General features: G+C 39.3%; 2 protein-coding genes across 7 annotated transcripts in view; one reads left to right on the top strand and one right to left on the bottom strand.

Moving 5' to 3' along the window:
* ME1 (malic enzyme 1) overlaps positions 1 to 3,430 on the top strand; it is a 190,146-nt gene extending 186,716 nt beyond the window's left edge. Inside the window, exon 14 of the mRNA XM_058734598.1 lies at positions 1,768 to 3,430. Coding sequence (XP_058590581.1) covers positions 1,768 to 1,938 — 171 coding nt within the window. The 3' untranslated portion in view covers positions 1,939 to 3,430. The remainder of the gene's footprint in view (positions 1 to 1,767) is intronic.
* Positions 3,431 to 12,274: 8,844 nt separating this feature from the next.
* Positions 12,275 to 15,602, bottom strand: RWDD2A (RWD domain containing 2A). 6 transcript variants are annotated; one of them, XM_058734595.1, is made up of 3 exons: positions 15,486 to 15,602; positions 14,221 to 14,560; positions 12,275 to 13,204 (listed from the first exon to the last, which is right to left on the bottom strand). In XM_058734595.1, exons 2-3 carry the CDS (start codon positions 14,419 to 14,421, stop codon positions 12,527 to 12,529), a joined length of 879 nt encoding a protein of 292 aa, XP_058590578.1. In that variant the 5' UTR covers positions 14,422 to 14,560; positions 15,486 to 15,602; the 3' UTR covers positions 12,275 to 12,526. The 6 variants fall into 6 exon arrangements, with proteins under 6 accessions (XP_058590578.1, XP_058590577.1, XP_058590576.1 ...); XM_058734594.1 differs by having other exon boundaries at positions 15,458 to 15,572; XM_058734593.1 differs by having other exon boundaries at positions 14,221 to 14,438; positions 15,458 to 15,571.
* Between the last annotated feature and the right edge of the window lie 14 nt (positions 15,603 to 15,616).

The following is a 15,616-nucleotide window of genomic DNA, read 5'->3' as shown; positions in this document are numbered from 1 at the left end:
ACTAGACAAGACACAGTGTCAGGATGGGGGTGGAAGAGCGATATCCTGGTGAGAAAAACAGGTGAACTTTTAGTACGTACAGAGTTAGCAGGACCTTTTACAAAAGCAATTTCAGTAGCACAGAAGTTACTGGGGAGAATTAGGAAAGCAACAGAGAACAAACTGCTCTTGCAGACTCTAGCATTGAGGGTGGAGGCTTCATGGGGGGGGGGGGGTGGTCACTGATACAGCGGTGTGTCCTGGGACCAGAAAGAGGAGTGAACTTTCACACAGTCTGTGTCAGGAATGAAATAATGTGTTTTGTTATAAAAATAGTACAACTATTGCAAACAGGCACAAGGGGTCTCTGGGGTGATGGAAATGAAATGTTCTAAAAGTGGATTTGGTAACAGTTGCACAACTCTGCGAACTGACAAAAATAATTTCATTGTGCACTTAAAATGTTGGGATTTTGCAATCAGTCAATTATACCTCAAAAAAGCTGTTAACTAGTAATAATACCACATTATAGGCACTTTGGGAAATACAGAAGAAACTATCCAATACTCTATTTTTCTAACATAAGCAGTTTTATTATTTTGGTGTGTTTGCCTCCAGTCTTTTTTTCATTTGCTTGCTATCTTTGCTAATATTGTCATAATCATGGTATATACATTTGTTCTGTGTGTTTTTAATGAATATTTCTCCATAATATGGCACAGTCTTTGTAACCATAATTTTTCACAATGCGTAATTTTTCATTGAGAAGAAATACTTAATCATTCCAATCTTCTTCAAAATCAGACTTATCCAAATAACTCTATTATACAGATAGCTCCTAGCGATTGCTTTTTTTTTTTTTTTTTTTTTTTTTTTTTACAACTGGAGTGAATTAAAGAGTACGTATAGAGTGATTAATTTTGACAAGTGGGAGAATCCATTCTTCTCAAAGTAAGGGAAGAGTGAATGTTTGAAGATGTAGAGGAGTTCACTTGAGTTGATGGAAGGGGAAATTGAGACTGTTTTCGCTGAGTAGCTGGAATGTTCTCAGTACAGTGATGAGTCAAATGCAGTTACGACAGAGGAAGGTTTGAAATTGCCTTGTGGGAACTGGGAGACAAAGGGTGTTTGTTTGTTAAAGAAAAGGATAAAAACATAATATGCAACCACATCAACCCAGGTAAGGTTAGGAAAACTATGACATCACTGGAGGCAGCCATGAAGGGGGAAAGCCAGCACTGAGGGTTGCCCAGACCAGGAACTAGAATGGGGAGTGTGACAGCAAGACAGGGAGACAGGAGATTCTGTGATACTGGGGAGGGGGATTATAACTGACTGTGGAGTCCAGTGGATTAGGTGAACAGGAATAAATAAGGAAATTTTGTAGGAGGCTGTGGTCAGGACAGGGATTGTGGATACCACATGCTATCTGAGTTCAAACTTAGCAGGAATACTAAGGTATTTAGTTCAAGTTAGTTACCGTTCAGGTCATGTCAAAACTTTCACCACTGGATTATCTGTGAAATCCTGTTATGATCACACTTTTGATAAATCTCTGTTCTTCACACTTTCCGTTGTTGGCGATGTCCTGTTCTCCTCCTGCTATGTGATTTATAATTGCATTTTCCTTTTGTATCTTCTTTGTGTATGTGTGCTTTTATTATAATGTAACTTAATTTTTTGTAAACAACCGAGACATAAATTAATTTTTGAAACAGATGAAAACTGACATGTGCTCACCATCAACTCTATTCATTAAAATAATTAATATTCTTTTTTTATTCCTAGATTGTGAAAGATGCTTACCAAGAAAAGACAGCCACAGTTTATCCTGAACCCCAAAACAAGGAAGCATTTGTCCGCTCTCAGATGTATAGCACTGATTATGACCAGATTCTACCTGATTGTTATTCTTGGCCTGAAGAGGCCCAGAAAATACAGACCAAACTTGAACAGTAGCATAATTACTGACATTTCTAATTCCATTAATGAGATCTTAAAGTCTCTCATAATTTTTAAAGATTGGAATCTTTTCTAATTACTCATAATATTCTAGACTAGGATAATTTTACTTTAACTATAAAAATTCATGGAAGAATATTAATATACTTTGGGGTAAACATCACACTAGACAATTTTGCTTCATTTATTTTCTCATTATTTATGGTTTCTCTCTTAATTATTTTGCCCAAGTTCTCTTAAAAAGCTATTGTACCTACTACTGAGAAACACACCATTTTTATATAGGGAACTAATGGAAAGACCAAAATTAGTAATAAATTGATATGCTCAACATTAAAATCCATAATTGTTTTGTTGACCATTTTGTTAAAAATCTACTCTTTTTTCTTTTTAATAAAGATAGAAATGAATTTAGGCATAGATGAATTTTTGCTAAAAGCAGAAACAACACTTACTTCATTGCCTAGAGAAAAATAACTTCTCAGGTATTTTTATTCCAGTCCTACATTATATTAGTTCTTCTAGTGCAACTGAACTCTAACATTTCTAAGAAAGATCATTGCTGTTTACAATGCCTTGTGCAGCCTTAGATTTTAATATTCTTTCCCCATTGTTACATCTTCTTATCACTTTCGTTCTCAGTCAGATATCCCTTCTAGAAGCACTTTTCTTCCTCCCCTGACTGAATGCCCTATCCTTCACACTATTGCTGCTGAACATTTGCAGACTGTGGTGCCTGTCCAGAAGTTGGTACCTTCAATTCAGCATAGCCTGAGCCACAGAAAGAGCTGAAAGAGAGTAGGTAATATCCTTGAGAAAGGGCTGCCTGTGGAGCTGACCTCTTAGGACAAAGATCTCTGGAGTCAGGGGCAAGAGCGTGGTTCCCAGACAAGCTGGGTTCTCACTTAAGTGACCTGCCCTCGTGTTTCCTTGATTAGCTCAGGTAATTAGAGCTCACTGTGTTACAATAAACTCACTTTACTCTGAGTATGGAGGAAATTTTGTAACCCAATTCCCCAGTATCAGAAACTATCTTTACATCAGGTATTAAGATATTCTAATTACCGTCAGTACTTATAGCCCAGAAATTGTTAACTTCAAGTTTTACTTTAGAAATTAATAACTGAACCAATGGAAACCATTTTAAATTCTTAAGCTCAGGTGCAATAACATTTGCTATTTATTTGTAGGATTATTTGGAGAATTTCTGTTCTTGAAATAATGCTTTTAAAAAGTATAAGAAGATGTTCAAGATAAACTATACTGTACAATGACTTTATTGAAGGTTGAAGATTATACAGATAGTTTCAGGTGTGAATAGACAGGGTGCGGTTATTTCTGAAAGTAACATTTAGTCAAGAGTTTCCTCAATATAGTCACTTTGAAAAGATTCAGAATGTTTATTTCTTGTCTGTTTCCATGTTGTCTTGCAACTCTAACTAAATGTATTTACCTATGCAAAAGATTTATTAAAGTGTAGAAAAAGTGACTGAATAAAATTATGATTGTCTTTTTCTCTTAAAATACTGTTACATTTTAAAATGATAATGCTGGGCCTTGGCAGTCATGTGACAGTGTATGAATTTTAAAAATATTCTCATAGCTAATTTCAATATGAACTTCATTTAATACATGTGTAGTCATATTTGCTCTATACTATAATAAATGAGCGACTTCCTTATCCTCGGAGAAAGATAATAAAACAAGCATTGGATGATTACTTACTAGGTTTCAAGTATTCTGTATAGATTAATTAATGTAGTCCTCACAAGTTCCTATGAAGTAGGTATTTTAAGTGGCTTACCAAGTCCACAGAGCTAATAAGTCAAGGAGGTGGGCTCTAAATCCGTGTTTATCTTGCTTCATAGTCGGCTCTCTTTTTGCTAGAGTGCAGTCTAGGATACCACCATACAATAGACAAAGGAAGTGAGCCACCTATGTAATTTCTAGTGGCCTCATAAAAAGAAAATATAGGTGGAATCCATGTTAATTTTATTTAAACTGACATCTCCAGATTATCGTTTCAATATGTAATTCATATAAAAATATTAATGAAACGCTTTATCTTATACTAACCTCCAAAATCTAGATATTTTCATATGCATCCAAGTCATGGAAGCTCACAGACCCCCTGAATATATGAATTACAAAGATAGCACAAAAATCAACAGATAAAAAGAATAAGGTGTTTAGTAAGAGGATTGGGAAAGCTGACCTACTATGTGGAGAAAATTAAAACTAGAATCCTACCTTACATCATTTAAAAAAGGGGAGCTTAGATGGCTTAAAGACCTAAATATAAATTGTAAAAATATAATGTCAATAAAAATTAATATAGCAAAGTATCTTTGGGACCTCAAGAACCCAAACAGGAGGTAAAAAATGGATGGAATGCATTATCTAAGGATGGGGAGGTTTGGGCTGACAAATGGATCCTGCCATAAAACACTGTAAAGGGCGAAGAAATCCAGGAACTGTGGGATATGATGGTTGCTTCTACAGAGATGGGTTCATAAAGAAAGAGATCATTGAGGCTCAAAGGATTAAATTCTCAGCTCAAGGCAATGCTTAGGTTGTTGCCAAAAGAATCTTTTCTGTGTTACTAGCTTTAAGGCTGAAATAACTGAAAACAAGGTCATACTTAATCCTAGTCGTTGCCAACTTATACGAGGAGTTGCACTCACAGCTTCACCAGACCTTGTACTTAAGAATATTGATCAGAAACAGTAGGACCTTGATTTGGAATGGGGATCTATGGGTAGGGGGATTTGGAAGACATGTGATACCCTAAGCTACTGTGAACAATAACCCAGGTTTGAATACTGTAAGTTCTGTGTCCCAGGAAACCCCTCAACCCCTAGGCAAACTGTAAGAATTGACTTGTCCTCCCTTGCTAATCAACGTGGGAGCTCTTCCTGTCTAACGAGGTTATTACTGCCTTGCTTAAAGATTTTGTGATCGCCTCAGTTTACCTTCTGCTCTTCCCACATTACTTCTCATGACCTGCACATTCTTAATACCAGATTCCAGAGAGGAGCTGTGTTGGATACAGTAGAAAGGGAAACCCAGGAGAAGAAGATTCCCACCAAAAGAATTCTTGACTTTGCTTATTTATATTGGCAAAACCCCAAGAGAAAATATGGGATTCTGAAAATGTACTGAGAAAGGAGAAGTGCGCTTTTGGATTGGATAGAATTAACTGATAGGGATGTACCTGCCACAGATTTTGGATTTGGTGTGCTGCCTTGAGCAGCTGAAAGTCATTCTACTTGGTTCAGTTAGTTGACTGAAATATGGACTTAATGATGAAATTAAATGAAACTGAGAATGCAAATATTTCCTGAAATAATATAAAGGAATTCAAAGATTTCAATGATAGGAATGTTGGAGTGGATTTGTCATGTGCAACCAGACCATCTTTATCCTAGTGATCTCCTGAGTCTCCCAAGAAGACCTTGTTACTGACCCCCCTTTCACTAAAACCTTGAGAAATACATTGGTGATGGGAAGAGCAGTATCATGAAAAGCATTTTTTTTAAGTTGGAGTGTAATTAACATTATATTAGCTTCACATATACAGCATGATTAGATATTTACATACATTTGGAAATAATCACAATAAGTCTAACATCCATCACCAAATTTTGTTCTTGTGATGAGAACTTTTAAAATTTACTCTCAGCAACTTCCAAGTATGCAATAGAGTATTATTAAGTATAGTCACCATGCTGTACATAACATCCCCTTTTATGTAGACTCCGCATATAAGAGAGATCACACAGTATTTGTTCTCTGACTTATTTCACTTAGCATAATGCTCACAAGGTCCATCCATGTTGTCACAAATGGCAAGCTTTTATTTTTTTTTTATGACTGGACTATGTATATACACACATATTACATTTTCTTTTTTATCCATTCACCTGCTATTGGACACTTAGCTTATTTCCGTGTCTTGGCTATTGAAAATAATGTTGCAACAAACATGGATGTGCAGATATCTTTTCAAATCAGCATTTTCATTTTTTTTGGGTAAATACCCAAAACTGAAATTACTGGATCATATGATATTTATATTTTTAATTTTTTGAGGAATCTCCATACAATTTTCCATAGTAGTTTTACCAATTTACCTTCCTATCAAGAGTCCCGAAGTGTTCCCTTTTCTCCACATTCTCATCAACACTTATTTCTTTTGGATAACAGCCATTCTATCAGGCATGATGTAATATCTCACAGTGGTTTTCATTTGCGTTTCCTTGATGATTAATGATGAACATCTTTTCATGTGTCTGTTTGCCATCTGTATGTCTTTGTAAAAATGCCTATTCGGATCTTCTGCCTATGTTTTAGTTGGATTTTTTTCTATTGAGTTTTATGAGTTCTTTATATATTTTGGATATTAACCTCTTATCAAATATTTGATTTGCAAATATTTCCTCCCATTCAGTAGGTTGCTTTTTCTTAAAAAAAATTTTTTTTAATGTTTACTTATTTTTGAGAGACAGAGAGTGGGAGAGGGGCATAGAGAGAGGGAGACAGAATTTGAAGCAGGCTGCAGGCTCTGGGCTGTCAGCACACAGCCTGAGATGGGGCTCAAACCCATGAACTGTGAGATCATGACCTGAGCCGAAGTCTGATGCTTAACCAACTGAGCCACCCAGGCACCCCAAGTTGCTTTTCATTTTGTTGGTTTCTTTCTTTGTGTAGAAGCTTTTCAGTTTTGATGTAGTCTCAGTTGCTTATTTTTACTTTTTTTGCCTTTGCTTCTGGTGTCATATACAAAATTTCATCACTGAAACGGACATCAAGATGCTTACCACCTATACTTTCTCTTACAAATTTTATGGTTTCAGGTTTTTCATTCACATCTTTAATTCATTTTGAGTTGTTTTTTGTGAATGGTATAAGATAGGCACTGAGTTTCATTCTTTTGCATGTAGCTTTCCAGTTTTTCCAACATTGATATTGAAAGACTGTTCTTTCCCTATTGTATATTCTTGGTACTTTTGTTGTAAATTGACTATATATACATGGGTTTACTTCTGGGCTATTGTGTTCCATTGATCTATGTGTCTTTTTATGTCAGTGCCATGCTATTTTGATCATTATGGCTTTGTGATATAGTTTGAAATCAGGGAGTGTGATTCTTCCTGCTTTGTTCTTCTTTCTCAAGACTGCTTTGACTATTTAGATTCTTTTGTGGTTCTATGCAAATTTTAGGATTGTTTGCTCCATTTCTGTGAAAAATGCCATTGGAATTTTTTATAAGGATTGCATTGAGTCTGTAGGTTGCTTTGGGTGGTATGGACATTTTAACAATATTAATTCTTCCAGTCCATGAGCATGGGATATCTTTCCACTTATTTTTGTTGTCTTCAGTTTCTTTCATTAGCATCTTATAGTTTTCAGTGTAGAGTTCTTTCACTTTCTTGGTTAAATTTATTTCTAGGTTGTTTATTTGGTGTAAATGGAATTGTTAATTTTTCTTTCTGATGGTTTATTAGTGTATAAAAATGCAACAGATTTTTGTATATTGATTTTGTATCCTACAGCTTTACTGAATTCATTTATTAGTTCTGACAGAATATTGGTAGTTAGGGTTTTCTCTATATAGTAACATGTCATCTAAAATAGAGACAGTTTTACTTCTTTCTTTCCAACATGGAAGCCTTTTATTTATTATTGACTGATTGATTGATTGCCTAATTGCTCTGGCTAGGACTTCCAATACTATGTTGACTAAAAGTGGGGAGAATGGGCATTTTTGCCTTGTTCCTCATTTAGAGGAAGAGTTTTCAGCTTTTCGCCATTGAGTATAATATTCGCTGTGGGCTTGTCATATGTGGTTTTTATGTTGTGTGGTACATTACCTCCATACACACTTTGTTGAGAGTTTTTATTATAAACGGATGTTGAATTTTGTCAAGTGCTGCATCTGCTGAGATGATCATATGATTTTTGTCCTTCATTTTGTTAATGTGGTATGTCACATTGACTGATTTGCTCATTTTGAACCATCCTTGCATCCCTTGAATAAATCCCACTTGTTCGTGGTGTATGATCCTTTTAATGTATTATTGGATTCAGCATTTTACTGAGGAATTTTAATGACTATTCTCTGTAAACTGGGAAGACTTGTGGGAAATTCTGTGGTTAAAAATGGGCTCCCTATTTTAATGGAGACATCAGAATCTTGGGGTTGATAGAGGCTGGACAGCAGCACTTTGCAGCAATTAACAACTAGAGACACAATGGAAACAGTATCATAATAGGAAGCTGGTTCACTGTAATCATCGTAGTTTGGCCTACCAAAATCTTTGGTGGTGGCTGGTAAATCATTGGGCCTCATAGCCTGAAATGATGTTGAAAAATCTAATTAGGACAGCACAGATACTGACCAAGAAAAATTAGTGCCAGTGTATAATACAACTGATATAACCACACCAGTGTATAGCAGCTAAATATTAGCTGGACTTAGGACCAAATATATGGGCAACTCAATGTAGGCCCTACTTGGAATGTGTAACAGCAACAGTATGAAAAACTTGACTAGAGCCACCAATATAGAGTGTCAAGGCGTTCACGAAATTGTCATGCATAGATATGGATGAAAGACCCTAAGGTGATGAACTCTAATATCCAGAATCTTTCTTTGAGTTTCCATTTACTAGGGTAACAATTCATTGCAGAAAGGAGACTACTAGGCCTTCTGGAAATCACCTGGCAACAGAACTCTGAACGAATACAAATTTCTAGGGTCTCAGAAATTATTGCGGTCTATAAGACTAAGTGTACCCTTAGGACTAAGTGTATGTAGGAACAAATCCACCCTCTAGTCATTTTCTTAATGAGTTAGAATTGATTTCTTCATCATCTATCACCACATTGGATCCCTGATAACACACAAAAAAGGGTTGTTCTGGCAGGAAGTACCCATTGATTTGCAGAGGTAAGTCCCACCATCAAAAGCTTTAAAAGAAGCTTTAAAAGCTTTAAAAGATGTGATTCTTATCACATCTTGACTATGATCTTTGGATCACCCTAACTTAATCAGATGGTGATTCCAACTGCAGCTGACAGACAAGTTCTCTTTCTTGGAGCAGATCAGTGAGTAGCTACCGATCAGGCCAATGCTTTTTTGTTTTTCCTATAGTCTAGTAAGTAGAGGGCCCTTGAAGCAGTTTGTGCTACCAATAAACAACATTACTCTCTGACTCTGTGCCAGAATATAACTCTTGACCTTGATCATCTCACCATCATACAGGGCATCACATTGGTCTAACACCTTGATGATGGTATGTTCATAGGACCTGGAGCATGGGCATCATTGGATTTCCTGAATAGCTGCTAAGACCTCATGAAAGCACAAGAGCCTGCCGCCTTAGCCAAGTTTGTGGAGGTCCAATGTCTGATGCATGTTAGGATGTTACTTCCATAATGATTAACTAATTGTGTGCCTTGCTCCACCTGTGACTAAGAGGGCCCTCTGTGTTTGCGGGGCTTCTTTGAATTTTCTGTCCACTGCTCAAACCCATTTATGAGTTGATCCAGATGCTTCTGGCTTTAACTGGGCTCAGAAAAAGGCTGCTTTAGCTGGTCCAGGCTGCAGTGAAAGTAGTTTTACCATGTAGACCTTATGAGGGAGATGCAATGGGCTCAGAGTTTTGAGGCAAGTCAGGATTCTGTATAAAATAAGGATTTTTTAGCAAACTGTGCCATCTTCTGAAAATACCTATTCTTTCAACTTACTACTGGGCTACATGAGATAAAAGCAAATGAAGGAAAATTGTCCTGAACAAGGATTCTGTGAAGACCTCAGATAGACTCCCTCAGGCCTTCACAAGTTCTCTGAATGGATGGTTGGCATTTAACAGTCATGTATGGAAACTCAAATTCACAGGCAATATACATCTGATTTAATATAGGGATGGTTTAGAGATACTGTATTATGCCCATCAACTCATCTGGCCCACTCCTCAATCCACTATGCAAGTGTCCTCAGCCCTTAGCCCAACACATAATAGACCAATAAGGAATGAGAAGCAGAGAACATACTTGAAGAAAGGCTGATTTAATCCAGTAAGTTTTAAAAAGACACTGCAATATTTAGAAAGATCATTCTTTTCAGATAACTGTTAAAAAAATATAATGTATATAGTATCAGGATTCTTAAATTCCAAGCAACAGAGACTGATTATGTGACTTTCAAGGAAAAAAAAAGGCAGATGTTGAACAACTGAGCATTCGGTAGGCCAGAAATGAAGGTGGCACTATGGATTTAAGCAGCAAGAGCTCAAAACCATCTCTCTGGAAGGCTGCCAGAGGGTGACTTGAGTCCAGTCACTTCTCCCAAAACATACAGAGAAAGGGCAGTTCCTCGGAGTAAGTGCTGTATGTGTGCTGGGGAGTGGGGGCTGTATGTGGGAGAGGTGCTGGGGGAGGAGGGTGGTCTGTGTTTCTATCACGTTGAGCAAAGAAAACTAGCAGTCTACTATACATACAAAACTGAGCTTTGAATTATCTTATATATATATACATATATTTTTATAAAACACACTTTTTCTGTAATTAATGTCTATTAGTGTTCCTGATAGGAAAAAGTATTGCTACATGCTAATACTGAGCATGTAAAAATAGGTTCTGAAAAAATTATCACCAGAAATAGCTCCAGAAGCAGTAAAGAGTTCATAAAAGTTACTCCTTTTGTTTATTGAATTATATGAATAATCTATTTTTTGTTCCATACTGTAGTTCTTTAAGCTTCTTTATCTTTCCATCACTATTTCTAATGTAATCATAGAAAAAAACCATTGATGAGAGGTTTCGGCATAGATTAGGTGGAAGGCACCTAATGTGGGAAAAAAAGTTAATAGAGTCACATCTGCTTAGGGCCTAAGAACTTCTAAATACTAATTATACTTTATTGATGGTCTTGGGGAGATTATATGGGATACATGTTGTTTTCAGTCCTGATAAAGATTGAGAAATGAGCCTTTGGGAATATAAGTCCTATTTTTTCCCTTTGTATATAGGTAAAGTGTGAGGCTCTTGCTTGGGTCCCACCCACATCCAAGGCTAGGTTTAAAACATGAATGGGCAAGCTGGATCATCTGGCAAAGACAGACGAGAGCCTTGGTTTGAAGGTCTGAGTTGTGCCCTGAAAAGAAACTCATTCTGAGCTAAGAGTGTAGGCAGGGCAGAGTGGGCCCAGTTTCAAGGCCTCAAGGTCAAGGGAGTCAGCTTAGTGCAGGGTCTGCTGTTCCATTATATCCTTGCCCCAGTTCAAGGACATGTGTCTGCATGCTAGACACAGAAAGTAAAACCAGAATGTACTATTCCATCAAAAATTTTGTAAGCTCCCTGGCACATGCAGCTATGTTTGGCATCTAAGAGAATGTATCACAAAACGGGAGTGAGGCATTCATTCCCCTCCACGTTACTAAATCTCGGCACGCCACCTTTAGCATCCTGAGGGGCCAGGACATCAGTGGGGTGCCTGAGACCAGCCGGAGAATGAAATGGTCCCTGAGAAAGGGCAGTAGTAGCTAAAGAGAGACCATGGAAGCCAAAGAAATTTGCAGAGTCTCAGCTCAGGACATCTCTTGACACAGGTGAGACTCCCAGAAATTCTTGGGGAGGGTAAATACTTTGCAGTGAAACAGCGTGGCAAGTGCTGCATAAATAGGGGTTACTGTCATTAAAAAAGTCACATTTTGACAAAGGCTGGTGAAGCTGGGAATTTTCAGATGAGATGGCAGTGACTTCTCACCAAAATGCAGAGCTTGGATCTTTCCCCCAAGGTGACAGTACAGAGCCACCTGTACGACTCCTCCCCAACACTCCTGCCCTACAAAGCAGTGTATACTGGCACACAGGCAAAGGGTGCCAGTACCCATTGGTTGTGGAACATTTTTCTGGCCAAGAAACCGTATCTTTTTTTGTCGGGAAGAACTAAGAATGTTGGTATCCTTTTCCTTAGTATCATAAATCAGCTGGTGAAAACAGCCAAAGAATACATAGCATCATGTGTCATCTTCATTTCCCTTGAGACCTCACTTCTCTGATTCCTCTGCCATTACATTTAGGACCTAGTTCTGCTAAAAGAAAAAACTATAAATAGGCAGTTTAACTTAAAGTAAGAAATGTAGTAAACATGTGCCCTTTGTTCTCGCTTTGAACCTTAGAATCCACTCTTCCAATAAGAAAAGCAAATGTGGTATGTCATCGTGTGGTGGTATCATGAAAGACAAAAATGTTATTTATGGGTTCAGAGCTGTAACATGACTAGTGATACTAATTATGGGCTTTGGACTCCTCTTTAATCATCAGCTTCATTAGTTAAAGTGTTTTTATTAACTTGCAATTAAATAGTTTTCAGTTAACATAAGAACATAGAGATAACATCACATTTGCACTGTGAAAAGGTAAAAGGCCTTTGTGTTTCATTACCAGGTAAAAAGTCTGGAGCTAGGTGTCTCACAGATGATACTAAACAGCCACTGGCCCTTTTATTTTGGTCTTATTAACAGAAAATACTGACTTAAAGTGATGAAATTACACACATAGGCCACTTAATGGCTTCCTAGGAGTCTGAACTTTTACTTTCAATACCAAATAGTATCTGGAAAACATGTTCACTTTTGTGTTTTTTCAGAAATTCTAAGAATTGGCCCAGATTCATGTGATAGTCATTCCTTAATCCATAGTCACCATGGGCCTCAAGGAGTAATTCTTCAAAAGAATGGAAAAGGCGCAGATCCTCTCCATTTCCTTCCGTTTCCACACTTTCAGCATGCTTACAAGAAATGTGTTTCCAGTTGGGATACCTAATTGTGTGCCAGAATTCCTCACAGTGCTCCTTGAAGCCCTCCACACAGATTATACCCGGCTTTCCTGTCATGCAAAACCCAGTCACATCTAACCTTTTCCCAACATCCAAAATCTTTTTTCTTAGGTCCTGCTGATATATGTGGTGACTGTAGATCCACATCCGGAGGAATGTGTTCTTGACTGGCTTTGCTTGTGTAGACGGTTCATAAACGAGCTTTCTGTTCAGAAAATAGGAGGCACTGTTGTCCTGTAACCACTGGATTGCTGCACATACACAGAGCTCACCTGGATCAAAAGTCCCTATGTAAGAAGTGAGACCTTTGTTGAGAAGTAGTTGCTGTTGTCTGTCAAGCTCAGGAGACCGTCCAAACAGCTGCAATGCTACATAGGGGTAGCTGTGAGGCATGGTTACTTGCAAATCAATTTTCACCTTAAAATGAAAATCAAATAGATTTAAGTACCGTAAAATCACCTAAGCTGGTTTATCAGTGGCAACTGCATGATTTTGATAAATGTAATAGTTATTGCTACTGTTAAATGTCAGCTATGTGAGACTCTACCGAGTACTTTATATACACTATTCCTTCCATGTAAGCATCCATTCATTCCAGTATTTACTGAACACTCGCCATGTGTCAGGGACCCTATGCTAGGATAAAGAAGCAAAGGAGCTAGACACAACTTCTGCTCTTTGTGAAAAGTAGAGCCTAGTGAACGAGACAGACATTAAACTAGTAAGTACACAGAACAAGTATTTAATTCCAATGGTAATGTGAAGCATGGAAAAGTGCAGGATCTGCTGAAATGTGTAACCAGGGAGACAAAATTCAGTCTGAGGAACCAGGAGATCTTGTCTGAGGAAATGAGAGCTGAAGGATGTACAGAAAATCGCTAGAAGTGGGGTTCTTAAAAGCCTAGTCCACTTGTTATCTATGCTATGCTAATGTTACTGGAGACAATGGATCAGAAGATGAAGGTAAACTCATTTTTAGTATTTAGATTTCCTATCTGGTATTTGCTTTCTGTGCTATGGTGTCACCAAATAAACATTCATCCACTCCTTACAAGCCAGATTTGCTAAAGGTAAGATTTAGATTTATCAAAATCATGATATGTATACAAGACAGTACATACTACGATAGTTGGGTTGGTAAAAAACTGGTCGAGTGAACAAAATAATGATGGTAGTATGAGACTGCAGATGTTTTTAATAAAAACACTAGATATATTTGTTAAAAAGTGTGCGCATTTATGTAAAATCCAAGATATTTATTGAAGACAATTTACAGTGCATCCCATATTTTACGTATTTCACTTTCAAACAAGTAAAGGAAATAAGAATCTGGAATATTCTCTATTTGTTTCCTGGACAGAAAGCTCTCCTTCCAAGTGTTTGCAATAAAAGCTGGGCACCCAGCAACAATAAAAGCAACGCAGGGTACCTACCTTGGGCTCCTCAATCTGGAGTGTAATCACAAATTCGATTTTGGGTGGCAGTGCCTCCCTTTTTCCTTCCAAATATCTCTTTATATTCGTCAGGACATTTACATCTTCGAGTTTTACTTCTCCTTGGTTAGGAAACATAGAGAACAGCATTTCCATCTCTAGCAGCTGAAGCTGCAGGCATTCTTTCATTGAAGCGGACATGCTGCCTCCAAATCCACCTGCCAGGAAAACCGGAAAAGCCCAGGGGCACTAGGTTTCTTAATTTCAGCGGCGTCCAAAGAAATTTCCGGAAGGTCCCTTTCCCTGGAAGCGGTTTTGCAGGAACGTTGTGCACCGACAGCTAGGGGCACAAACCGGGACACTTACACTCTTTCTTCGCTTTATCTCCCGACCCCCAAATCTAGTATGCACGACATCCCTCCAGAGACTTCGTTAAAATTCAGATTCCCAGTCCGTCACCCACCCACGCCCACCCCCGCTTCCGATCCAGATCCGGGAATCTGGACTTTCAACAAGTGTTCCAAATTATTCCGTTGCAGGTGGTTGGCAAACAACACCTGCAGATGCTCTGCAAGCCTGAATTCTGGTTAAGGCAAGGAGCCCAGTTTCCGAATCCCACCCAGGTCTCAGGCTCAGGCGGAGCTGGGCGCTGTGGCCAGGGAGGCCCGCAGTGCTGACGGGGCTGTGGTCAACTCCCTTGGCTCCGAGGTCTTGGGGGCCCCGCGGCCCCCAAACGCTAGGTGCCGCCCCTCGGCCCCAGCGCCAAGAACCCCTCCCTAGCGGGCCTTTACCGCTCTTCGGGGAGCCACACCAGCCCCGGGCGGCCCAGATCGCTCCGGACGATTTGGACCCACCTGGCCTCTGCCCCGAGGGGCCTAGGCTTAGGGAGAGTCTTACAGGTACATACATAAGATGGTGTTTAGTGCGAGCTGGTGCGGGTAGATGGTGGCGGGGGTGGTGGGGGGAGCGACTCGAGAAGGCTCCCAGAGTCAAAGGCTGGGGAGATGAACCCCGAGAATCGAGGAGGGGATGCGAGAAAAGGGTTTATGGCCGAGGCCACCTTGTCAGAGGCCCCCAATCGGGGTTGGTACCCCCATCTGGGACCACTAGGGACCCTGGCTTCCCAGGGACGCAGGAATGCCACCCCGAAACCCAAATTTGGAGGCGGGGACTGTCGCAGTACTCTGGTGGCCTACGACCCTCGGCCCCAACCCCCGGGCCACCGCGGGGGCCTCACCCTTCCCGGTCATTCAATGGAAACAGACCCAAGCCCTCTCAGAACCGGGATCCGCAGTTCCGCAGGCGCGAGCTGCGCACTACCAGCGAGGAGGAGAGGCGGGTCCAGCGGCCCCTCCCCCGCCGTGATTGGCTGGGGGGCGTGGCGGTGGGACGGAAG

This window comes from Neofelis nebulosa, chromosome 6, assembly GCF_028018385.1.
Source record: "Neofelis nebulosa isolate mNeoNeb1 chromosome 6, mNeoNeb1.pri, whole genome shotgun sequence".
Taxonomy (NCBI): domain Eukaryota; kingdom Metazoa; phylum Chordata; class Mammalia; order Carnivora; family Felidae; genus Neofelis; species Neofelis nebulosa.
Note: the sequence above shows the minus strand (reverse complement) of the source record. Positions and strands in the feature narration are given on the sequence as shown.